The 26,372-nt window shown below is 40.1% G+C and overlaps 1 protein-coding gene across 4 annotated transcripts; it reads left to right on the top strand.

Annotated features, from left to right (window-relative positions):
- On the top strand, positions 1–26,372 carry LOC102905655 (flavin-containing monooxygenase 3). Of its 4 annotated transcripts, none has more exons than XM_006974753.4 (10): positions 1–157; positions 4,952–5,006; positions 6,007–6,144; positions 13,423–13,611; positions 14,293–14,455; positions 15,131–15,273; positions 18,183–18,382; positions 20,387–20,742; positions 23,951–24,023; positions 24,705–26,372. In XM_006974753.4, exons 3-10 carry the CDS (start codon positions 6,013–6,015, stop codon positions 25,039–25,041), a joined length of 1,593 nt encoding a protein of 530 aa, XP_006974815.3. In that variant the 5' UTR covers positions 1–157; positions 4,952–5,006; positions 6,007–6,012; the 3' UTR covers positions 25,042–26,372. The 4 variants fall into 4 exon arrangements, with proteins under 4 accessions (XP_006974815.3, XP_015849095.3, XP_015849093.3 ...); XM_015993609.3 differs by having other exon boundaries at positions 4,937–5,006; XM_015993607.3 differs by having other exon boundaries at positions 6–157; positions 4,929–5,006.

Here is a 26,372-nt window from a genome sequence, read left to right as displayed (position 1 = left end):
AGTTCACAAGTGTACAATGTACCAGGACTTACATAAACCATCGCACTCTGTTCTTCAAATCAACTTGTTTAATCAGTAGCGAAGGCCACACAATAACAGTTAGGACAGCACTTTTATTCTAACGTGCAGCATTTTTATGAACTCTGAACTTTTAAAGGTAATGTCAAACTATTTTATCTTTTAAATGCTAGACTGTCTAAATGGTTTTTAAACTACTTATATGTCAATAAGCGATATATCTCCTCCTTTGGATGGTATCCTTGGGTTGAGAGAGATAGTGAATGGACTAATATTTCAGCCTTATGTTTTAAATATCAACTATTGTTGTCAGATAATTAAGAGTAGAATGGGAAAACAATGTGGAGAGCACTTGAATATGTGTACTGGGAAGGAGTGAGTGATTCTTAGGACATTACCTATGTGTACTTGAAAGGTGTGAGTGATTCTTAGAACATTACCTGATAGAGTGTAGACAATTATTTACTAAATTAATATATAAAAATGTGTGTGCATGTACAATTGTGTGCACATGTTATAGTGATAACAACTGTTTATATCTGTCTTATTGGCCAAACTCTATTCCCTATCTTATAAGTCATGTTCAGTGTTTGATACATAACACATGTTCTTGAAATATATGTTGAACGAGTAAGCCACAATTTGAATAAATCAGTTAAGGTCCTTCATTTTTTTGTTTTTTTGGTTTGTGTTTGTCTAAACGTAAGAACATAGTTGACCTATAAGTGGTTCACAGAGATACTGAAACTTCTTTATTGGAATAGATGGCAATCAGTAGGCACAGGGTTGTTTTGTTTTGTTTTATGTTTTTCTAATGCCCGGCAGGCATAATTAGCATTTATCAGCAACAATATTCCAAGAGAGATAAATATCCAGAAATCCCAAGAACAGGCCAATAGAATGAAAAATTGTCCTGCCCAAGGTATCTAGTGATATCTAAGGTATCTACAATGATACGATTTAAAGTAAAGGATATTTTTTAATTGTCTGTTGTGACTCTCTGACTCTCAAGCTGACATTAGCTGAAAGGGCTCTGGCTCTGCTTCCTGCTAGCCTTAAGGAATGTGCCTGGCTTCACTGTCCGATCCCACATGTAGAATGTAGGAATAGAGCCGCCAAGTGCTCTGGGCTGAACTCTGAACTAGGTCCCTGCTCTTCATACCAGTCCCAGCTCATGTGGTCTGGGAAATGGAATGGAACCCAATAGTTTATCTTGGCCCCTACTGCCAAGCCCCAACCAAGACAAGAAATCTCCTAAATCACATTAAAAATTCTTCTCATTCCACAGAGCTCTTGCTAAGGAAGGCTCTGATGATGGTTTGCTATCCTGATGACATCCATTTCTGTCACCTCAGAAACAATTATGCAAGCTTTAGGTGGGAACTCAGAGTTGCAAGTTCCCTTATGGGTCTTGATCATGGGGTAACATTTGCAGTGTGAGGACAAGTAGCCTTACCCGGTGGCAAAGGGCAGCGGGTGACAGAAGCCCACAGGCCCCGTGGTTGGAGCCAGCTCTCAACTCGGTATTGCTCAACCGTGAACTCAGTGATCAAAAATCACAGTGCATCACAGCCAGACCTTGTCTGAGACACGTGTTCAAATTTGCACTGGCTTGTTAGCTCCGGAATGAATGCGTAGTCTTGTCATCTAAGTTCTAGAACATTTTGTTTTATTTCACGCAGTGAAAATGTTTTGTTCATGTTTGATGCTGTTGGTTTATCTGACTGTTGTTCCATCTTGGCTCTTTCATCTAGACTCATACATGGACCCCCTGCTCAACAGAGCAAAGGATATTAACAACTTAGTGTATACATGCAGCCATATTTTTCTCTTTAATATAAGTTTATTTTAGATTGTATGAGTGTGCCTATATGTGCTTGCATTCATATTTAAAAGAATTTTTAAATAACTGTACATTTTTCTAGTTAAAATGTAATAGCCTTCGTACATGTTGTATCTGCTTTCCGTGTGACATAAGATTTCTCTAAACCATCTCTTACAACTGTGATAGCTACATTATAGCTTTTTCGTACCCACAGACTATCTTCTGGGAATTAAGTAATTTATTCATTTCTCTATCAGTAAGCATTTGTCAAAGATTCATTCTATGCAATGACACCAACATAAGGATTTCAGGGGATTTATCAGCAGGGACTGCAGGATGGCACTTTTCAAAGAAGAACTGCCAGAAAGGAAAAAAAACAAACTAAAAGTATCACAACTGTCCAAAGAAATAAAAGAGGTAAAGATATTTTCAATGCCAGAAAAACCTGAGAGAGCTTATCCTTAGGCCTATCTTATTTTTAAAAATGCAGGGAGAACTTTCCAGTTGAAACAAAAAGCTCAGAAACAATGTGGAATTATAAAACTCCCTGATAAATATGAATAAGAATAAAATTTAAAACATAAGGGTACGGCTTGGGAGACAGCTCAGTTGGTAACATGCTTGCCTTGTAAGCATAAGGACCTGAGTTGAGTACCTAGAACTTGTGTAAAAACAATCTAGGCAGGTCAAAATGTGTGGGAAATGGAGACAGAAAGATGTTTGAGGCTTGCTGGCCACAGCATAGTCTATTCAGTGAGCTCCAAACCACTGCGAGAGCCTTTCTTAAAAAGAGATAGTGTTTCTAACATCCAAAGTTGTCCCCTTTATACCCACACATGTACATAGACACAGACACAGACACAGACACAGACACAGACACAGACACAGACACACACACACACACACACACACACACACACACACACATGCATGTGTGCACCAATAAAGTTTAATGATGTACAGCTCTAACTTGTTATGTCTCAATAAAGTTTGAAGGAAAAGGAGTCTGTGCTTCTCAGGAGGTATAGAGAGATTGGAGACATGACTGTGGGGTGTTTACCCACCACCCCCACAGTTCCCCAGGGTTTTCTTGAGTGCAAGCAGCAGGAAATATTAGATAGAAGGATTTAGAGTGGAGAATCTTGCGGAGATAAACAGATAGAAAATAAAGGATAGCTTCAAGAGGGCCTGGAACCTATTCCAACGGGCCCCGACTGTCTCTGCCCCAGGGTTTTTATAGAGACGCCAAGGGGTGGAGCAAAAGACCTCCTCCCCCAGCACAGCCAAGTGCAGACCATCTCAGACACCTGCACTCAGGCCCGTGGTCCTGATCATCCTCTATTCGGACCTGCTGGGTAAAGCCACGAGGAACCCGAGAACGGGCTCCCACACATGACCATCTTGATCTGTCAACATATGCTGACTTGACAATGTTTCTAGCAGTGTGAACACTGGTATCAGCAGCACTTGTGACCTGCAGGAGAATCCAAGAGATGAGCCAGCTACCTTGCCTTCATTCTCTCTAGAGCATCAGCGTCACCTGTTATTGCATGAACATCAACCAAGTTATCTTAGAGAAAGACACTATGTCGCCATCAATCACATAACAGCACAGCATTTGGCATCACTTGGTAGGAAAAATAAGCAGAATGATGTGACACAGCTAGCATTCCAAAGTCACAGGCACAGTGCATTGTGCAATTCAGACAAAGTTATTTAAACATATTTGGACAAGCCATTTCAACCGATAAGATGTGTGAATCTCTACCTAATTAATCTCTTTTTGGAAGCAAGCGCTTTCTTTAGAAATCAAGTATGTTAACAAACTGTCATTATTCTACATTCAGTTACTTTTAAACAAGACCTAACATTGCCCATATGTCTGTTTTTCCACCCAGGCCAGTCACTGTACAAGTTTACTGTTTAAAGTACAGTTGTTTCTTCCTATTCTAGACTGTGAGGCATTTTGTGAACATACTCACACTGCAATGGCTCTTTTAGAAAATACATATTCAACAAACTAAGTCTCAATTTTGCAGAAATATAAATATTTGAATAAAAACAACTAAAGATATATGCATTAGATTACTCACAGAAAATAAAGCTTGTAAAATTACTGTTTAAAAAGGCTTCCGTTGAAGTTAGGTGCCTAACTGAGTTTAATAAATGCTTTTAAGTGCAAGCTTATCTTCACTGCTTTCTGAAGAGCTGAGTTTCACTCTGTTGACTCTGTTGACTTCTTGGCCCCTTATGTAGAACACTTCCTCATGGCTCTGACCATATGTCCCTATGCCACTTTGACCAAGTGGCAGGCAGTTTCAGATGCTGAGACCTATGTCTGTAACTAGGCAGAGAGCTTGACTGGAGGAGATGATAGCTTAGTGAAGGTCTTGAAGAATGGGCATAGTCTCCTCTCAGGTCTTTGCCTGACTGGAAGTCTCATCCCTTCTGAGCAGATAGAGTACAGTGGACACTTCTCCCACCGGAGGCCCATGAGGAGGGTAAAGTGCAATGGCAAGAGACACATTCACTTCCAAACTCTTCCCTGTGGAATTCCTTTAAAATACAGTTGCAAGCTCTGACTTTAAATCTGCTGAGGAAGGTCTCACAGAAGACCCACAACACCCTCAGCAAGATTCACTTGAATAATACAATTTTTCTAAAGCCCATGATCAGGTCTGACCTACTTGCTACTAGTAAGTCAAGGATTTTTTTTTCATAGCATAGAAAAGCTATCTTCACTGCTGGTCTATCTCCAATCCAATTATGATTAATTTCCCATAGAGTTTGGAAGGTTATCATGGGCTACCTCAAAAGACCTACAAATAAGGGAAATAAGGTAAACTTTGGAATTATACATAAGGAAATGGAATTGAGAACCATAGCAACTTGGAGAAATTGCTGCCTACGGGTGAAACTGGAGGTTGCTAACAGGAAAGCAGGTCTGAGTGACCAGAAAGGTGGCCTCAGAGACCCGCACATCACAGGAGCTGGGGTGTGTGCTCACTTGCTACAGGACCAAGGATTATCCCTTTAAGAGAAGCTCCTCCCTATTCCAATAACACACTCCCCAACTTACCATCAGGTGCCCAGTATTTTCTCTTTCAGACTCCCCAGAAGACTCGAGGCTGAAACACATAGAAGAAAGGAAGACAAGGAAAAGGTAGAAAAAGAAAACTATTGCAATGGGCTGTGGGTAGGGGAGTCTGGGAGGTGAATGGAAAAGGAGTGTGGAGGAGCATCGGGTGGGTGAATGGAGTTGGGTGGTTCTTCATTCACTGTGGCTAGAAAGAACATGGCATGCCATTCAGGAAGTTGCCTGGTTTTTATTTTTCCTGGGTGTCCTAAAATAGGATTCTCATCATCTAAGTATTTTGTTTGTTTGCAGAGCTACAGAATTTTACTCAAAAAGAAAAATAGAGAAGCAGGGGTAGAATCTAAGGATAGGAAAAGATTGAGAAGTATGATTTTCTTGGAGGAGAATGAAGTTGAGAATGAATAATAATGGGAAGATATTGTTTGAAGGCAATGGCGACTTTTGTTGAGGAAGGAAAAGGACTATCTGACATATTGAGATGTAGGTGTTCCCAGTCTTATGTCAAGTAAAATAGACATAGGCATACATGTATGTTGTATGTATATGTGTGTACGCATGTATGTATGTATGTGTATAAGTTTATGTATATCTGTGTGTTTCATATATAAAGATTCAAGTACCCATGAACCAATGATGTGGTTAGGCTTATGAGGGTTGCATCTGTATTGAATACACACGTTTTTTTTTCTTTCTTGATATTATTGAAGTGATATAGCAAAACAAGTATTTCCAATGAATTGGTAATATTATAAATTACAAGTAATCCAGAGATGAATTGAGGGATGCAGGAGGATTCCATAGGTTACACACACACACACACAAACTTGTTTCAAAGTTAAACAAACTTAAAATGTGAGGTTACCAAAGATCACAAGTCTCAAGGTGACTTTTTTTAGCTGCTTATTTGCCAAGAACCAGAAAGTACTTTGATGGCTAACAGAAGTTCTGAAGTACTTTGGATAGGTTTTCATGCACGCCAAAACAAAATTTCCCATTAAACCAAAAACAAACACCAAAGTAAGGTCTCAGAAATGCTGCTGGAAATGATCTCTGCCTCACTCCACAGGAACCCATGAAGAAGAAAGTGGCTATCGTTGGAGCTGGTGTCAGTGGCCTGGCCTCCATCAGGAGCTGTCTGGAGGAGGGGCTGGAGCCCACCTGCTTTGAGAGGAGCGATGACGTTGGAGGCCTGTGGAAATTCTCAGTGAGTGTGGCCTCTGTGCAACCAGAGGGAAGTGGAGGAGGAGGAGGCTCCAGGCCTGCATAGGTGACGGTTGTGATTCCTAGCAGGATTGGATCCCACAAAACATAAGATAGGAAGCAGGTCAGAAATAACCTCCTTGCAATTTAGCAGAAAACCAGTTGCCTTAAAGAGTTCATTTATTTACAGAATTTGCCTCTGATAAATTACAAGTAAGAGTCACTTGGAGATTAAAAATCCATAGTCAAATACTAGGTACTTTTATATAATATAAATATACGTCTTCCTTGTTTAAAAGCCAACAGGTAGGTCTTGGAGATGGCTCAGTGAGTAAAGTGTTTGGCCCCACAAGCATAAGGATCTGAGTTTGGATCCCCAGAAAATACATAAAAGTCAGGGTGCAGTGGTGTACACCTATGATGCCATGTAGTGAGGCAAAGCTATACCCATCTATATGGCTACCAGACAGCCAGTCTAACCAACTCAGTGAGCTCATGTTCAATGAGAGACTGTGCCTCAAAAAAGAAGGAAAGGTATTGAGGAAGACTTCAACTTCTGGTCTCAGCATGCTCTTGAACATGTATACATTTGTCACACAAAATAAATAAATATTGTGTAGTGGGAAAGTTTCTCTGATCCCACCAGGACCGCGCAGTCCTGTGGCCTGCTTATAAAATAATCACTCAGAAGCTTATATTAATTTTAACTGCTTGGCCATTAGCTCAGGCTTATTACTAATTCTTGCACTTAAATTGACCCATAATTCTTATCTATGCTTAGCCACATGTCTTGGTACCTTTTCTCAGTTCTGCCTTGTCATCTTGCTTCCTCTGTGTCTAGCTGGTGACTCCTGACTCAGCCTTCCTCTTCCCAGATTTCTCCTCTCTGCTTGCCCCGCTTATACTTTCTGCCTGGCTACTGGCCAATCAGCATTTTATTTATCAACCAATCAGAGCAGCACATATTCACAGAATATAGAATGACATCTCGCAGCATAAATGTTTCAAATGTGAGGTTACAAAAGGTCATATTAGTGATTTGGACCACAAATTTCAATTTCTCGAGTAGATTTGGTCAAGAATCAATTAGCTACAAATGTCTTAGGTTATTTCTATGCTCTATATACTGTTCCACTGGTCTAGGTATCTGTTTTTATGCCACTACCATGCTGTTTTGGTTTCCATAGCTTTGTGGTATATCTCAGAGTCAGGTAATGTGATTACTTCCAGCTTTTGGTTTTTTGTTTGTTTCTTTAGTACTGCTTTGGTTTTGTTTGGTTAGAGTCATTTGTATCTATTTGGAGTCTTCTGTCCTTCCAGAGGAATTCCAGGACATTTTTCACTAGTTTTGTGAAGAACATCATTGCTATGTTGATAGATTGAATAATAATCTGCATTGAATCTGTAAATAACTAGGGTAGTATGCACATAGTAACATCAATTCTTCCCATCTGTGAACTTCAGAGTTATCTCCATTTGCTGAGATCTTCCTTAATTTCTTTCATCAGAGTTTTACAATTTTCATTGAAAAGTCTTTTACTTTCCTGGTTAAACTTATTCCTTTGTAGCTGTGTTTTTGTTTTGTTTTGTGAGGGGGGGTTGTTGCTTTGTTGTTGTTGTCATTGTTTTGTTGTTTGTTTGTTTGTTTGTTTGTTTGTTTGTTTGAAACAGGGTCTCTGCATAGCCCTGGCCCTAGGTATCTAGAAACTCCCTCTGTAGATCAGGATGGACTCAAATGCACAGAGATCCACCTGCCTCTGCCTCCCAAATGCTGGGATTAGAAATGTTCACCACTATGTCCAGCTCCTTTGTAGTTCTGTAGTTTTACAATCTCTTCCTCTTTAATCTTACTAGAAAAAGAAAAGATAAGCTCTTTGGTAAATGGTACTGGAAAAACAGGAAATTCACAAGTGGATTATTAAACTTGACCCCCTATACCTCTCACGCACATAAAAATAAAGCAAAAATGGTTTTAAAAACTTAAATGTAAGATCCAGAACTACATAATTACTAGAAGAAAACAGGGGAAGCCTTTCAAGACATTAATACAGGCAAAGAAAAAATGGATATGGCCCCAGCAGCACAAGATATGATAGGTGAATGGATGAAGTAAGTGTGGCACATAGTCTGAATGGAATAGTGCTTGACCTTAAAAAGAATATCATCCCATTATTTTCAGCAAAACAGTTGAAAATGGAAGTCATTGTGTTAAATTAACAAAATGTGTTCTTAAATAATTGAATGTGTAGTAGCAAATACTAAAGGCTGGGAAAGGAGAGAGATGGAGTAGACACTAGGAGTTTAGACAGCAGACACACAAAAACAAGTAGATTGAAGTAATGTGCTCTATATTATAGTTTCTAGTAACCAATTATGTGGTTTTTGAATAACTATAAAAGAGTCACCCTAGCACTCCAAACACAACGTGATGACAAGGGGTAAAAAACTCATTTCCTTAATCTGATCAACATGTATTGTACCTATTCATTGAAACATTGTGGCTCAAAATATGCACATTTTTTCTGGGTTAGTCAGCATATTTTTAATGATTTAAAAGTTATAATTTCTAAATACTCTGGTTTAAGCACTATGCAATGCCTACATGTATATGATTTTTATATGATAGCTTACAAGGTAATACAATTAAAGTAGTAATGTTGGGAGTATGGGAGGGCACTGTGCCTGCTCTCTAGAGAAACACACTCCTGACAAAGTGCCTTTATGGAGGACAATACCATCTATTTACAATGACTATATACAATTAAAATGCTTTTTAGAACACAAAACACTCAGTTTATTAACACAGGCAGAAAGTAGTTATATCTACTTTAAATTAAACACCTTAAATCACATATAAAATCTCTCCATTCCTGTTTCCTCCAACACATTTTGCATTACTAATACAAATACTAATTTTTTATGCATTGTGTACTCATTAACGAGTCTTGGCTTTTCCACTAATTGCTGCTATACACATTGCTAAATAGAACCTACTTAGTCTGTGTAATGTTACTTGTTTTTAAAGAAATTTATTTTAAAACACTTCTTTAGTATTTATGTAAGCTTGCTATTTACTAACAATGAAAGCAAAACAGCACACTAAGTAATAGCAATAATAATGTCAAAAATGAGATGCTGGGAATGTGGGTCAGTGGTAGAGTTTACAAATTAATACAATTCAGAGTTCATTCAGAAGCCTTAGGTTGAATTCCCAGCACCACAAAACCGGGCATAGTGGCTCTCACCTCTAATCTCAGCACTCAGGAGTTGGAAGCAAGAGGATCTGGAAGCTCAAGACTGTTCTCAGATACACAACAAGTTTCAGGACAGCCTAGAATACATAGGGTCAAGAGGAGGGCAGGAGAGGGCAGGAGAAGGGATTTAAAAAAAAAAAAAGCAATTTAGAAGATTCAGGTGTGGAATTTGTTCTCACAAAACCCAAAACTAATGAGACAGCTGCAAAAGGCAGTATAGGACACATTTTAAAGTTCATTTGATGTTTTATCACTAACTATCCATTTATCCCAAGTAGCCTATCAGCAGATGCTACCCATTGGGTTCTTATTCCATCCCTGATTCAAAGCCAGAGTGATGTCCTGCCCTCTCACTGCTGACCCACAGAGTAGATAAACTACTTTGACCAGGCCACAGTTTTAGCTAAAATTTCTGTTCCCCAACAGCCCTCCCCTAAACAATTAATTCATAAATTGCATTGATTTACAAGAGTTTAATAAAGGCTCTTTTTCTATACACAACCATTTTATTAATTTTTATTTATGATTTGAAAATTGTATGCATGTATTCAGTGTATCTTGATCATATGTGCCTCATATCCACCCCCAATTCCTCACTCCAATTCCCCCTTCCCCATTCCCAGACACATTGCCTTCTCAACTTCGTGTGTGTGTGTGTGTGTGTGTGTGTGTGTGTGTGTGTGTGTGTGTGTAATTCACTGAGTTCAGTTAGTGCTGCCTATCTCCTCATGGGTGTGGGTCATCCACAGGGCCTTGCGTAATCTACCAGTAGCCAAATCATATAAGAAAGGTAATTCTAGCCTGCATGGGTCTGCACTAGATCCTCTGCATACATGTTATGGTTGTTAGCTTGGTATTTCTGTGGGGCTCCTAACAGTGGGAATGGGGGTATCTCTGACCCTTTCGTCTGCTCTTGGGACCCTTTTCTTCCTACTGGGCTGCCTCACCCAGCCTTGATATGAGGATTTGTGCCTAGACTTAGTGTATCTTGTTTGCTGCGTTCAGTTGATAGACCTGGAAGACCTTTTCTGAAGGAAACAGGAGGAGTGGATCTGAGAGTGGTGGGGAGGTTACTGGGAAGAGTGGAGGGGGGGGGAATGAAGTTGGGAAGGGTTGAGAACAAAAAGAAAGAAGGAAAAAGAGAGAGAGGAAAGAGGGAGGGAGAGAGAAAGGAAGGAAGGAGGAAAGAAAGAGTTCCTTCCTCCTCCCAGCAGCCATTAACTGCCAATAGTTCCTCACCTTGGAGTGGGACAGCAGAGCCCCTTCCCCAGTCCATGTTTGAATTTTTAACGGGCTTGACCTTGTGTGGGTCCCGTGCAGGCAACAACACCTGCTGTGAGTTCAACAGCAGCATGTGTGCAACAGCCATGTCCTGTCCAGAGGACATCTTTTCACAACATCCTTCTCCATCCCCTGATGGTCTCTCTACCCTTTCTTCTACAACATTCCCTGAGCCTTGAAGAGAGGGGTCTCTACAGCTGTCCCACCTACAGCTGGATTCCTTTTCTTGTGCTACCATGCTGGTGCTCAACACATTTCAGATTTGGGATTTTCAGGTTGAGAGGCTCTATGTGAATTAATATATCCCTTATTTTTTTCCTCGTCCCTAGCAATATCATTTCTATCAAGCTTTCACTAGAAGCTACAAATCCCTTCAATGCCTCAAAATTCGCATGCAGACTGCCCATGTGCATGAGTCACATGAACAGCAGAAAAAAGAAAGTCTCATTCCTTTTTGAAACAAACAAAATAGCTAATTTGTCCCTTGACAATAAACAAACTTCAGTCATGCTAGTGATAGTGATTGGCATGACCTAATATTCCAATGTTTACTAAAAGGTCATAACCCAGGCACCAGGCACCCATCAGCTTTGAGTTACATGACACCTATTGAGAACATTCTAATGATCTACATGTTTCTCTACAAACTCACAGCCATCCATAGAGATCTGCAATTAAATCTTTCATCACAAAGCTTAAGGTCCAATCCAGACAACTTACTGATTTCTTGTTTATGGAGGTGCTGAGAAAGACAGATATTTCATCTAGACCTATAGAGCATTCACAACATACCTCGGAGGGTTTAGAGATCCAAGCAAAGTTTCAGCTTTTTTATCATTGTCTTTACACTATTTTCTTTTTAATTTAATGCCTGGGCTGAGGATCTAGTTCAGTCAGTAAAGTGCTTCTTTTGCAAGTGTGAGCATCTGAGTTCAAACCTCAGCATCCAGGTTTGTAATCTGAACACTGTAATGCAGAGGCAGAAGGATTCCTGGAGCTTTCTTACAAGCCAGCCTAGCCTTATCAGTGAGTGGATGGCTCTTAAAGAACACACACCTGAGGTTGACCTATACACACACTCACACACACACACACACACACAAACACACAGAGAGGGGGGGAAATAGGGGACACATTTGCATATGGACACACAGGTACACACCACCCATAAACAAGCATATATATATTTTTATTTAGTGTCTTTAATTCACCTCACACATACATTCAGGCACCAGCTGCAACAAAAAGATTCTAAGATGTGCTTCTGCATAGAATCTACTTTGGTGGTCATTACCCTCTACCAATTTTATTCTATACTGTTACTTGAAAGACATTTGAAACTCCATGCCAACTAAAACATGGAGTTTGGTTGGTTGGTTGGTTGGTTGTTTGGTCGGTTGGTTGTTTGGTTGGTTGGCTGGCTGGCTCGTTGGGGCTGTTTTGTTGTTATTGGTGGTGGTGGTGGTGGTGGTGGTGGTGGTGGTGGTGGTGGTGGTGGTGGTGGTGGTGGTGTGTGTCTGTGTGTGAGTTTACCAGTGTATGGCTACAGATGAGAACCAGTATACAATGTCCTTATCTGATCTTTGCTAAGTCTTTTTTCTTCAATGTTTCTTTCTTCTTTCATCATCAATTAGTACCTCCTTTAGAATTTTTAGCACAATTCTGTAACTTCCCCATTAATATGGGTAACCCTGCTGAAGAGAGGGGGAAGGATTGTAGGAGCCAGAGGGGTCAAGGACATTATAAGAAAACCACAGAAACAACTAACCTGGCTCATAAGAACTCACAGAGTCTGAACCAAGCCCTAAATATATAAATATATAGGTGACCTAAGCCCTCTAAATATATATGACAATTGTGTAGCTTGGTCTACTTGTGGGACTTCCAACAATGGGAGAAGTGGCTGTCTCTAATGCTTTGGCTGACTCTTGGAAACCTATTCCTCATACTGGATCATCTTGCCCAGCCTTAATACAAGGGGAGGTGCTTAGTCTTACCACAACTTGACATGCCATGCTTTATTGATACCCATGGGAGGCCTGTCTCTTTCTGAACAGAAACAGAAGAGGATGTGATTAAGGGTGAGCAGAGGGAAGGGGGCGGGAATGAGAGGAGAATAAGGAGAGGAAACTGTGGTCAGGCTGTAAAATAAACAAATTAATTAATTAAATTAAAAAATATTACCAATGCAAACATTTCTATATTTCTACAAGTTGAAACTCTGCTACCTACATAAATGCTCATTGGGCAGGCAATGCTCGTAAATTCAATATGCTTGGTTCAAAATAAGCAGTACAACTTTACATTCAATTTTGAGAGATTAGGATTTAAAATGCTCACATTTACAAATCTTATAGATAGTGCCAATTGCCTATCACTGTTTTTGCAAATCAAATTGACTGCTAGTTGCTCATGTTCATGAGTTGGTGACATAGTGAAATCCTGTGGAGTTGAGCTATGAAAACAGCCATCACCATATGTTATATAATAAAAATTCTAGTTGTGTACTTCTAAAAGAAAATGAAGAAGTTGTGTCCCTTAAAAAGAAAATAGATTAAGTATGTGCTTCCACATTCTAAATCGCCTTGGTAAATTGTTTAGGGCAAATTCATATTTACTTATCATCTTATCAGATTCACTAGTGGGTAAAGGACAATTCAACTTACTATAATGACTTGGAACTGAATATAAACAAGAACTGTATACTCACTTACCAATCTTCCTCCATCTGGAAATTTCATTCACAGGACCATACAGAAGAGGGCAGGGCTAGCATTTACCGATCAGTCTTCACCAACTCTTCCAAAGAAATGATGTGCTTTCCAGACTTCCCCTATCCTGATGACTTCCCCAACTTTATGCATAACAGCAAGCTCCAAGAATACATCGTTTCATTTGCCAAAGAAAAGAACCTTCTAAAATACATACAATTTGAGGTAAGGTGCTATCCGCCAAGCAGTGTCAGACAGAGCAATCAGGAAGTCCATGGCGGTGGCTCTTTTCCCATCTTTCCCCTAGGGTCCCTTTCTGTCATCAATATTTTTAACAGTTTGCTTTCTCTAATTGTAGATTTGTGAACACTATTTTTCTCTCATGAATCTGTCAGAAATATGCAACTATATCACATATAGTTCTAACATCAAAATGGCAACAACTTAGAAACCAGTAACAAAAAAAACAGATACAAAATATCTATGGGTTTGTAAATTTACTTTCTAAATAGTCCCTGTGTCCAAAATAAGTTTAATGGAAAAAAATACAAAACATTTAGAACTATATATTAGTTAGACTTTTTGTATAAAGCATAGAAAGCCATACTTTTGTGAGACCATAAATGTAACCATTTGCAGTAAACAATGAAAAATATTTAAAAACAAGCCGAAGAACACACACACACACACACACACACACACACACACACACACACATATATATATATATATATATATATATATATATATATATATATATACATACATACACAATCTAATGTTCTTATTTCTTCTGAGGGACTTTTAAATTCCTTAAGAAATTAAAATCCTTATTAATTAAATGATTTTATTAAGACCAATCTACTATCAGCATATTAAAGTAGGCTTTCTCTCTGCATTCCTTAGACATTTGTAACCAGTATAAATAAATGTCCCGATTTCTCAACTACTGGCAAATGGGAAGTTACCACTGAAAAGAATGGTAAAACAGAAACAGCCGTCTTTGATGCTGTAATGATTTGTTCTGGGCATCATGTGTACCCCCACCTACCAAAAGACTCCTTTCCAGGTAAGACTGAAATTGAGGAAGTCATCTACACATCTGTTGAGAATAAACATCTTAGTGATGTCTATTTTAGTCTACTTTCTCATCCAAGTAACAGAATGCCTGGCAATTGAGACATTGTAGAGAAAAGATATTTGGCCCATAATTACAGGCACTGGCAAGTCTAAACAGCATGGGGCTAGCCTTCTAGCAAGGGCATCCCCCCCACCCTGCCCCAGTTGCATCACAGCATGGTAAGGAAATGGAAAAAGAACTAGCCCTGTCCAGCAGCTGAGGATTACAAAGTGAGAAGGCAGCTAGAGGGATTCAACAGGCAGGCTTGCTATTTTAGAACTAAAAAGTCACTGCTCTTGTGTAACTAAACTCGCTCCACCCTCCTTTCCAAGGGTGGTGTCCTCAAAGACCAACTTACTTCCCAGTTGCCACCACCCCTTAAAGGTTTATATCCACACCAAGCTGGCAGCACATGTACCTCTGGGGAATAGACTCAAGCCATCCCCAAACTGCACTAATGTCTTTTTAATTAAACTACAAGCAGACAGATTAAAATACATTTCGTTATATATAATTTATTAAGACTATTAAATGTTCTTATTTTGTGACCACTAAATATTTTATTTTATTGTTTTCTTTTAATAGAAATCAAATTGATTCATATATTTCTCATTTTTCACTCAGGACTGAACCGTTTTAAAGGCAAATGCTTCCACAGCAGGGACTATAAGGAACCAGGGATGTGGAAGGGAAAACGAGCCCTGGTGATTGGCCTGGGGAACTCAGGCTGTGACATTGCTGCGGAACTCAGCCACACAGCTCAACAGGTACTGTATCCCACACACTCCACAGACAATCATAAAGGAACAGAAACAGTTATTATCCTTTGCAAACCATTATGGAATGGGATGGCATGTGAAAACCAAGGGATATTTCACATACCTCAGCTTCCTAGGTAACAAGTGGGATTTGAAATCGCTTTATAGGTATCATTAGTGATGTTTCCTACCCAACAAGCTTCTTGAGACATTTGATACCTCGTGTGTGTGTGTGATCACTTGTTCTAAAACTAGTTGACTTCAGGTTAAAGCTATGACTGAGACACCTAGATAAATTGTTCTATACTTCTGGGTTTCTGACCTCCTCATCAATGAAACAGATAAAAACCAAACCAATTTAGAAATGAGAATGTGACAGAGTTAAAACCTGATTTGGTCAATATTGACAGAGAGCTGCATATTTACCCATCCATGCATGCATTCAATCTCTGGTTATTTCTTGTTCTGGGCACTTGCCTAGGTATTGGAGAAAGAATGTTGAACTAAACACACATAACCCTCACTCTTGAACTCCAAGATATTAACTAAGTAAATGCTCTAATGTGTAAACTATGATTGAGGAAAGTGCTAGCAAGAAAAACAAAGCCCAGGTTCTATGTGATTAATAGGGGTGACCTGCTCCCCACGTGGAAGCAAAGACCCCTGGAGATGATGACACGTGCAGAGAACCAGAAGTTGAGAAAAGCACAGTATCAGAAGAGGTCTCCAGGTAGAGTGTCTTGAAGTGAGAAACTTGGTGTCTCAAAAACTGACAAAAGGCGTCTTGGCTGCATCTCAGTGGGTTTAGGAAAGAAGGGTGAAAAGGGAGACTGAAAGGAGGATGGAGAGGAATGATGAAGATCCCCTTAGGGTGTGACTTTCAATAAATGTCATCTCCTCACTTTGAAGGTTGCTTTTCCAGAAGTCCAAAGGCAGGAATCTTATTTCCAGATGTTAGTCCTTCTGAAGTCATATACTCCTGATAAGGTCCCTGAGCATCCCAGTATGTTTCTAGTTTTACTCCATGATATTATTGTCAAGATGTATGATGATCCTGTCAGGACAAATGGCACAAAAATCTATTCCTATGCCTCTGTCCACACACTGCACTTGACAAGCAGGAGGCATGCAAAGAAATGAACCACATGACCTTCTTTCTTAAGAGGTCATAAAATCTAGTCAAAACACACACACACACACACACACACACACACACACACACACACACACACACACACACAATGGCACACAGACATTCTCAAGAGATAAGCAAAATGCATGACAACAGTGTAAGAGCTAGCACTGGGATAAAAGATAAATGGATGATTCTGACACTAAATGCCTACAACATTCCAGACTCAGAGGCAACACAATGGAGATGGTCCTGAACCCATTTTTGAAAGAGAAATATAAAAATATATACAAATATATATAGTTGCAATAGTGGCAGAAGCTGTTCTTAGAAAGGGGAATGATAGCAAAGCATGAAGACAGGAATCAGTACTGTGTATTTGACAACTACTGACTCATCTTGCTGAAATAAAAGTTCTTAATATCAACAACGGATATAATCTATCAAGGTGCTTTAATGCTCCCGTGTAAGTGAGTGCCTTTGACTGTAGGTAAAGAGTCATTGAATCTTACTTTTCCCATTGGGGAAAAAAAGATAATTGAAGACAGAAATATCAGCAACTTCTTAGAAAGCTCAGAGGAACTTAAGATCGGAGCGGGAGAAAACAAGAGAAATGAAATTCAGAGCTTCAGATCCAAGAGCAGAGCAGCTACAGGAACTGAGATAGGAAAGAAAGGTTGCAGTCCCAGTGAGTGATTTTTCTCAAAGACTTCAGTGCAGAACTGAAAAAAAAACATGGATTATTCATAAGGAAAAGTGTATCGTTTAAGGTTTTCAAACTAAGAGCAATAGGATGAACCAGGGTGATATTTATGTCTGCATATGGAACGAATTACAGGGAAGAAAACCAATTTCTGAAGCTCTCAAGGTACATTTCTTTTCTAGCTAGTTTTTTGCATAATGGCATTACATAATTTAAAACGAAAAGAAGAAATAAATAGAAGAAACCTAAAGACCTACTGTTAGGAATTAATGGAAGAGAAAGGAAAGGATTTACTGATCACATTATATGTGAGATGATGATATCAGCCATATGAAACAGGTTATCATGCTGAATTGACCCTCATGAAAATCTGAAGTGGTAGATGATGTTCCTTTCTGGTTTAGAAGGGGGAAACAAGATCAGTGAAGTTAAAGTAATCTTCCCTGTGTCACATCGAGGTAGGAGGGCCAGGATTTGTGCCTATGGTGTCCTGATCGCAATTTGCTTGCCTTATTTTACACCAATGCCTATTTGGGGATCATAACTGCTTCTCTGTAGCTATCAGTAGTTGGATAAGCACCCAAAGAAATATGATTGGAAGTCATACTGACTGTCACCTGTGCTAAGTAAGACATGACTGAAATAAGCTGGTTCCTGTCAGCAGCAATAGGGTAGCCAACTTTTAGAAGCATATTAGAGCAGAGGAAGCTTGTCTAAAAGTGCTCTTGGAGTCAATATCTCCCAGAAAGGAAAGATAGCTTCTTTTTTCCTTATGCTTAAGCTTTGATGGGCTTATGGATATGAACCAAGCTGAAACGAGGGTCCTACATGGACCAATCAGTGAATTCAGAAAACCCAGAAAGGAAATAAGACCTGAGTGGAGCCCATTTCTTTAGTCAAAACAATTATCTTTAGGAGGTCTGGCAGCTGAGGGATTCCTACTACCTCCTGGTAAAAGAAAACAACAAAACAAATAAAGAACAAAACTAAAAACCCAAGAGCAAGAGTAACAAGCCCATTCCCATAGGGAGATATAGAGAGCATCTTACAATATGCACTACATTTAGTATTTGTATTTTTAAGGTCGTCATCAGCTCCAGAAGTGGATCTTGGGTGATGAGCCGGGTCTGGGATGATGGCTACCCCTGGGACATGTTGGTGATCACTCGATTTCAAACTTTCCTCAAGAACAACTTACCCACAGCCATCTCTGACTGGTGGTACATGAGGCAGATGAATGCAAGATTCAAGCATGAAAACTATGGCTTGATGCCTTTAAATGGGTAATGTGGACTAAAACACAATGTGCCTGCTAACATTTACTTCCGTGTCAACAACCCTTGATGTGTGTTGTAACCTCAAAACAAATCAAAAAATATTCATGAAGTAATCACACCTCCTGTATCAAAGGATAAAGAACTGCAAATATTGGGAATGATTTCCACATAACCTTCATACCAGATTTGTACACCTAGAAAGTTAGGTAACACTGAAGCAATTAGTTCCCATGGTAACAGTAATAAAAATAAACTTGTTTTAAGCACTTCATATATTACCAGAGTCTTGCCTATTCTCTCCTTTAAGCTCTGGCATATGACATACACTCGCACAACTATGAAGAGGGCTCTGTTTGTTCTCCTGCTTTTCTAAGAAAACTGAAGTACAATAGAATTAATAATGTTACCAAAGTCCCACATTGAGGAAGTAGAAGCAACCTTCAGTATAAACCCACATCTGCTGATTCAAGGTCCTTTGTTTTTTATCTATAAAACTTTGTGACTTCACACTTAATGTCAAAGTGGAGTACTCTTTTCTCAACCCCTTCAAAGAATGCTCTCACTCTACATGAATCTGGCATTTCTTCAACATTGCATACAAATCCCAAACTTCTTACAAATTCATTAACTCAGCAAATACAAATGAAGTATTTACTGTGTCAGGTCCCAAGTAAGTATTTGTGGATATATCAGGGTCCAGAACAAGCAGAATCCTGTCCTACTAGAGTACACTCTTAGTAGCCATAAACATACAATAAATGTTTAGTAGAAAGCTGTGTGTTATAGAGAATACAATGCAGGCTAGGGGGGTGAAAATGCCATAAAGACAGTTTTTAAGAGGGTTCTTGAACTAGGTTCAAACTCTAAGTTAAATTCTATGCCATCCCTTGAGAGAGGAGTGTAGATGCAGAAGGATAAAGGGGGCTGAGCTCAGCAATCAGGTCGGAGAAGAAGAGAGCAACAGGGAACCCTGAGGGGAAATAGTCATGTTAGGAAAGGAACTAAGACAAAGTAATGACCTTTGAAGACAGACAGTGTTTCAGGAGGGAAGACACAATTAACTAAGTCAGGAGTTACTAGTGAGTTCAAGAAAATAATTGACCCTTCGGCTTTATTCTAATAGCCTTGGCAAATGCAGTCTCAGTGAGGCTGGGGTGCTTAACGACTGAGGGCATTGAGTTTAATACAACTGGCAGGTAAAAAGTGCAGTTGAATCTAGCACTTTTCCCACCAGAATTCCACCTAATCTCACTGGCTCGGTTTCTCCTCCTGCAGCTTCTTCTCCTGTCTTGGCCATACATAAACAGCCCTTTCCTTCCATGCTATTCAAGTTCATTGTCAACTTCCGAATAATCCGTATGTATAGAGATTTTACGAATCAAAAATAAGGATCTCTTTTCAGATTCCCAGGGGCCAGTGCTTCAAACTACTCTCCCCTTCTTCTAGCCTTCTCTAAGTTCCCAGGAGCATTTTCTTTGACCTAAGTGGTGCAATTACTTCATGTGGCTCACATTTCACCACTCTGTGAAAACTCAGGTGTGGCCCTCTCATGTTTTCCTTTCACCCTTTCAAGTCCATCTTACCATGACCAGTTTGGAAAATAAGAATAGAAGTTAACACTGTTAGTGCTTTGTCTGTGCTACAGCCTACAAAATCCCTCATATTATTCAGATCTCCCTGTGATCTAAGATACATGACATTGTCATTCCAGAAGAGAAAAGTGAGATATGGGGAATTCAGGAGGACTGAATCTTCTCAATTTCATGGGTAATAGGAAGTAATGAAAGACTTCAGATACCAGGTACATTAGAACTTTTCTGGACATAGGCATGATAGCAACTTCTCCTACTTCCTACATTCATATGTTTTATTCTTCACATGCATTAGTGATATTCCATAGCTTAGGGAAAACTCTTTGATTGTTGTGTTCCTTCCTTCACAATTGGTATAAAGACTAAGACAAGAGGGGCATGTTACTGTTACAATGACCAGTCTCTTCTGTCCATACAGAACCCTCAGGAAAGAGCCTGTGTTCAATGATGAGCTCCCAGCCCGCATCCTGTGCGGCACTGTGACCATCAAGCCTAACGTGAAGGAGTTCACAGAGACCTCCGCTGTCTTTGAGGATGGGACTGTGTTTGAGGACATTGACTGTGTCATCTTCGCAACAGGCTATGGTTATGCCTACCCCTTCCTGGATGACTCCATCATCAAAAGCAGAAACAATGAGGTCACCTTGTACAAAGGCATCTTCCCTCCTCAGCTGGAGAAACCAACCATGGCAGTGATTGGCCTTGTCCAGTCCCTTGGTGCTGCCATCCCCACAACTGACCTGCAGGCACGCTGGGCTGCACAAGTAATAAAGGGTAAGTGGGCCAAAAAGTTCAGCAATGGATGCTAATGAGAGCACTTTTCAGAATCTAAGTAATAATCCTAATTAACAGACCTATCCAGCGTTGCAAATTTGTAACTCTATTTCCATTGGTGCTGTACTCTATAAGCAATTTGAAGCATGTGGCACTAGGTTATCGTACGAAATGGTATGATATTATTAGGAGATTTTTGCTGCTTATGATTCTTGGGAGCTGACAATTACCTGAGATCATTCAATAGACAAGAACTCCAAGAGTTCGTGGTCCTAACTGCATGGCAACATTATTAAATTGTGATTTCAAACTGAATAGAATTACATTACTTCAAAGGGTGATAGGGAAGGATAGTTCCAGGCCAATCTCCAGCCAGCCGCAGATATCTACAGCCAGGGAGAGCACAGACTCCAGGAAGGCGGCGGCTCTTCTGTGTTATTTTCTTCTCCGCAGTGTGTTAGTTAAGGACAAGCAGTGGTTGACTTGAGACAGGAAGTACAAGATGTGAGAGCTGTTTAATCCCTAAGATACGAGAGTACATAGTATTCATGTTTTCAAAAGGAAAAGGAAACAACAGACTTGATTAGGGTAAGGCAGGGAAGGAAGGCAGCAGAGCTGAGATCAGAGTCACAGTAACAGATGAAGTATAGCTGTGAGCAGCCACGGATCATGAAAACACATAGAGCCATAATTAAAGAAAAAACAGAGATGTCAGAGCATACTGAGCAAAGTTTAGTTGAACCTTAAGTTATGAAACTTTTCGATGGGGGAGTTTTAGCAAAGCTGGCTCCTTTCCAAGCCATAGCTAAAGCTTCTAGTGCTACCCTGACTTGCTGGGGTTTACAGAGTCTCCCTTTCCTGTTCAAGCTTAGAGTGGGTATACACAGCCCTGTACAGCCTGGGCCACCGGGCTGCTACCCATTTCAGCATGGTCCTACTCAGCAGTGATCTCCCTGGGTCCCATTTGCCTCTACCTGCTCAGGCAGAGATTGGAGGTGGCCCCAGAGGCCTAAGTGACTCCGGCAAAGCAGCAGCACCTCAGGGAGACTGGACTTAAAGGGAGATCACTAACTCTCTGTGAGGACAAGAGTTGTAACTTTGGCTCTGAGAAAAAAAAATAAGGGAGGAAAGTAAAACAAAAAGGGGGAGCGGGGAAGGAGATGACTCAGTTGACGTTGGGTGCTTGATGCCAAGGCTGGCAAACCTGAGCTCCATTCTGGGGACCCACATGGCAGAAGGATAAAACTGACACAACTGACTTCCACGAGTTGTCCTCTGACCACCACCAATACACACACACACACACACACACACACACACACACACACACACAACCACACACACACCCTGATACCTGGGTATGTATGCATTCACAGACACAATGTAAATAAGTAGATTAACAAGTTGTAAGAATAATCTTGAAAGAGGAATGCAAAGTAGGCAACTGACAGGAAATTGATGGAAAAGGCAAATGCTTAGATTACAAGAAATGGGCAATTGAACAAACAACTTAGTTTGGGAGAATCAGTGCTATAGCTAAGGGCTGAGGATTGAGTTTAGTGATAAGCACTTGCCTGATGAGCACGAAGCCCTGGATTTGGTTCCCAGCACCCAGAAAAGAAAAAATCAGAACCCCAAGACAGAAGAGCCAGTTTCAAGCAACCTGATGGTGGGAGTGAGTTAGCTTATAAACACATTTCCCACCTCCCAGTCTCTTTACCTGCACCTGGATAAGACAGAGCCCAGGGGCTCCTAATGAGGCCATGTTGACAAAAGCTGTCCAATGATGCTGTAAGGGTTGCAAGAATGGTGAGTTCAACAAGTCACTGCTAAGGGTGAGCAGTCATTTTTTTGAGATAAATTTTAATCTCATTCAAAAGTCATTCCAGCATTGCCAAAGAAATTATCCTACAATATATTTTAGTCTATGTTTCAGAGACCCGTATTAGCTTATATGAGCCTAAAATCCTGAGGGAGCTTCAAATGGCAGGCATCTCATCACCTGGCACTCCCCATATCCTTGGTGAATCTGGACATTCCATCATCTCAGTCACTCTTAACATCTCTTGTTTCTCCACCAAGAGAATTGGGGGTTTACTGAGTTCTCTACCTTATCTGCTGAAATCCCCTTTTCTGGCAAAGCAAGACTGAATTCCCAAAGATTTTTTTTCCTTGAATCTTGAAACAAAAACCAGAGCAGAGAGATGGTTCCATAAATAAAGTACTTATCATGAAGGCATGGCAGCCTGAGTCCAGATCCCCAACGCCCATGTGAAAATTCCACGTACATCAGTGCTTGCCTGGACCCTAGTACTAGGGGCAGTGGGTGGATACAGGAGAGCACCTGTGATTTGCTGGCTAGCTTGTCTAGCCAGCTGGTGAGCTTTGTGTTCAAGAGTAGATCATCCATATCTCAAAAGCTAACGTAGAGAGCTGTAGAGAAGGGCACTTGAGATTGACCTCTGACCTCTGCTCATTCTCTCTGTCTCTGTCTTTCTCTGTCTCTGTGTGCTCCCCCCTCTCTCTCATATATCCCTCTATCTATCCCTCTATCTATCTATCCATCTATCTATCTGTCTGTCTTACACACAACACACATACAGATATATGCAAAAAAGATACACACACACTCCATACACACAAAAAAATCTGAAAAATAATTACCATTCACCTGCATTAGACTATAATTTATAGAAAATATTCTTTAAAATATGATTGAAAGTTTATGATATAGCTCTTCAATTAATATTAAACATCCGATATCTTTAAGAACCAAGATAAGAAGATAATTCCCTACTAGACTTTTGTTATTGTGCAAGTGTTCGGAGAAGAGTGGGAATCCTTCATCAGTCTGAAAACCATCACCTACTAATTTGCTCAAAACTTTGTTTTGCTGAACAGCAAAAAGTCAAGATGAAAACAGGACCAGTAAGAGGGCTCCATGGGTAAAAGTGCTCGCCTCCAAAGCCTGATGACCTGGATGTGATTCCTGGAACTTAGTGAAAGGAGAAAAGTGACTCCTGAAAGTTGTCCTGTGGCCCCCAAGCCTGTGCCATGGCGTGAATGCATGTGCACATGCACAGAAAAAATAAACACTTCTAAAAGTGAAAATATAACATGACTCATAATTCACTGAGAATGAAAAATACTGGGGTACCCCTACGCTGGATTCATGAAACAATCGTTTTTGCCCTTTCTTCTTTTTCAGGAACATGCATTTTGCCTTCTGTAAAAGACATGATGGATGATATTGATGAGAAAATGGGGAAAAAACTCAAATGGTAAGAGCTTTATATTGTAGATATATAATAATGTAGATCTAGGATTTGCATAGAAAACCAGGATTTGTCAATATTTGAGACTGATTTCATCTTAAATGATCCTTCATAAAGTTAACAGAGTAAAAGCTATGCGCCACATTCTTCCATCCAAGAATCATTAGTGGAGATCTTCACGCCTGCCATTGCGTTGGGTCCCACTCGGTGCAAGGTGCAGAGTGAGACTAAGGATCCTCATTGTATTTTGTCCCCAGTTGCCCTGTCTTCTGCAGTACATCCCAGAAAAGACATTCAAAAGTGATGGACTCAGAGTAACCCTGTTCTCTAGCCCAGAAATCTTTCACAAGGTAGATGATACTTCAAGTAGATGCTTTAAATGAAATTGACTCAGCGGCATGAGAATTAACCTAGAAAACTAGACTCCATTCCTGAGCTGTCACTCATTAGCTCTGGTCTGCGAATGAATAACTTCACTTGAGCAAGAGACAATTATCCATTTGCTCACAGGGACACGAACGTTCTCCACTGCTCTGTAGAGTTGGAGAATTTATTTCCAAATGAGATATGAAATATTCCCCTCAATAACACAAGAGAACAACTTCCCCTGATAGACGTGAGTCCCCTTCCCTCTTCTTGCTTCTGCGAAGCGTGGGTGTCACAGGAGTCTCTCCTCTCCATCTCTAGGTTCGGCAACAGCGAGACCATCCAGACAGATTACATTGTTTACATGGATGAACTGGCCTCCTTTATTGGAGCAAAGCCCAACATCCTACAGCTGTTTCTCAAGGATCCCAGGTTGGCCATCGAAGTGTTCTTTGGCCCTTGCAGCCCCTACCAGTTCCGGTTGGAAGGTCCAGGGAAGTGGTCAGGAGCCAGGAATGCCATCCTAACCCAGTGGGACCGGTCACTGAAGCCTATGAAGACTCGTGTTGTTAGTGGTGTTCAGAAGCCTTGCACATACTTGCTCAGGCTCCTTGCGGTTCCTATTCTGCTCATTGCTGTTTGCCTTGTGCTCATCTGATTGGGATTCCCTCTAGAATCTCGGGTAGTCACTGACAATAACAAGGCAGGATCTTTCCTATTTAAAAATTAAGATTCTAATACCTCTCCCTTTCCTGTTCAAGTTCATTTGGCAGGACACAAAGGCATTAATTAGTAAGCAAGACAGTGTTTGCTCTGGCCTTGTAAGTATGCCTCTTTCAGAATCATACTGGTTTTCAGAGGTTGTAAGTCAGTTCTCTCTAAGTTTCACTAACACTTTGTAAGGAGAACTATGTTTTTATGTCCAACTTGAATCGTTTTCTGAAACAATTGCAAGTGGTTCCTTTTCTCTTTCAAATAATGCTTGAAAGATATACTTCAAATACAAACAATGAATAAATAGAGCATTTAGAACATAATCTTCTCAGGCTGCTTCTATAAACTATTTGTGAGGCTGGAGAGAGAGCTTGGCTATTATATTCTAATTTTATTTTGTTACTAATGCTCCAAGAAATATTTCTTGCTCCCTAGCTAAGAAACACAGTATAGAAATCTGACCCACATTGGAGGTTAGCACAAATTAACTCACTTCACTGATAAGAAAATCAGCCAAATAAGGAAAGAAACTCTCCAGCATAGAGCAAATAAATAATCACAACAATAAGCAATATACACTTTTGAGTTGCTACAAAAGATATTTTTAAAAATGGGTTTTCTTAGTGCAGTGACTTGAATATGGTAAGTGTTCTCTAGGGGGCCTCAAAGTGTACTGCTGAGAGGTGATAGAAACTTCCAGAGGTAGAGTCCAGCAGGAGATCCTTGGGTCATTCCATGCAGCAGGCCCTCAAGGGCTTTATAAGCCACTGGTTTCTTCTTTCTGGTCCTGGCTTGGTACCAGTTATGTTAGCTAGTTCTCCGGTGTGCTCCCACTCTTCTGTCTACCACAGTGTGACACCAGACACTCAGCCAATGCCAGTGTTTCATGCTCTCACACTGATCTGCCTCTGGTGTTTCATCACAGCAACAAAAATCAGGGACAATTATTATTCCAGAATGATGAGGCCAGCAGATCAGGAAATGATTGCCATTCAAAGGGCATCTCACTGTACACAGAGATTCCCCTAGGGAAAGCCTTCGAAACTCAGAAAGATGGGAAATTCAACAGCATTCTCCAAAAATCACTAATATAGTACAGAAGAAATAAAAATGTATCTTGACAGAAACAAAACATATGCAATATAGCAATAGCAGCCCTATGTTACAAACTTATGATAAATATCATATATGTGTAACACTTGTACTCCAAGAAGTACTCAACATACTTCACGTATACAATTATCATCTATATGAATAAAAAATATAAAATCCTTC

The sequence above is a fragment of the Peromyscus maniculatus genome, chromosome 11, assembly GCF_049852395.1.
Source record: "Peromyscus maniculatus bairdii isolate BWxNUB_F1_BW_parent chromosome 11, HU_Pman_BW_mat_3.1, whole genome shotgun sequence".
NCBI lineage: Eukaryota > Metazoa > Chordata > Mammalia > Rodentia > Cricetidae > Peromyscus > Peromyscus maniculatus.
The sequence above is the reverse complement of the archived record's forward strand: the minus strand, read 5'-3'. Positions and strand labels throughout refer to the sequence as shown.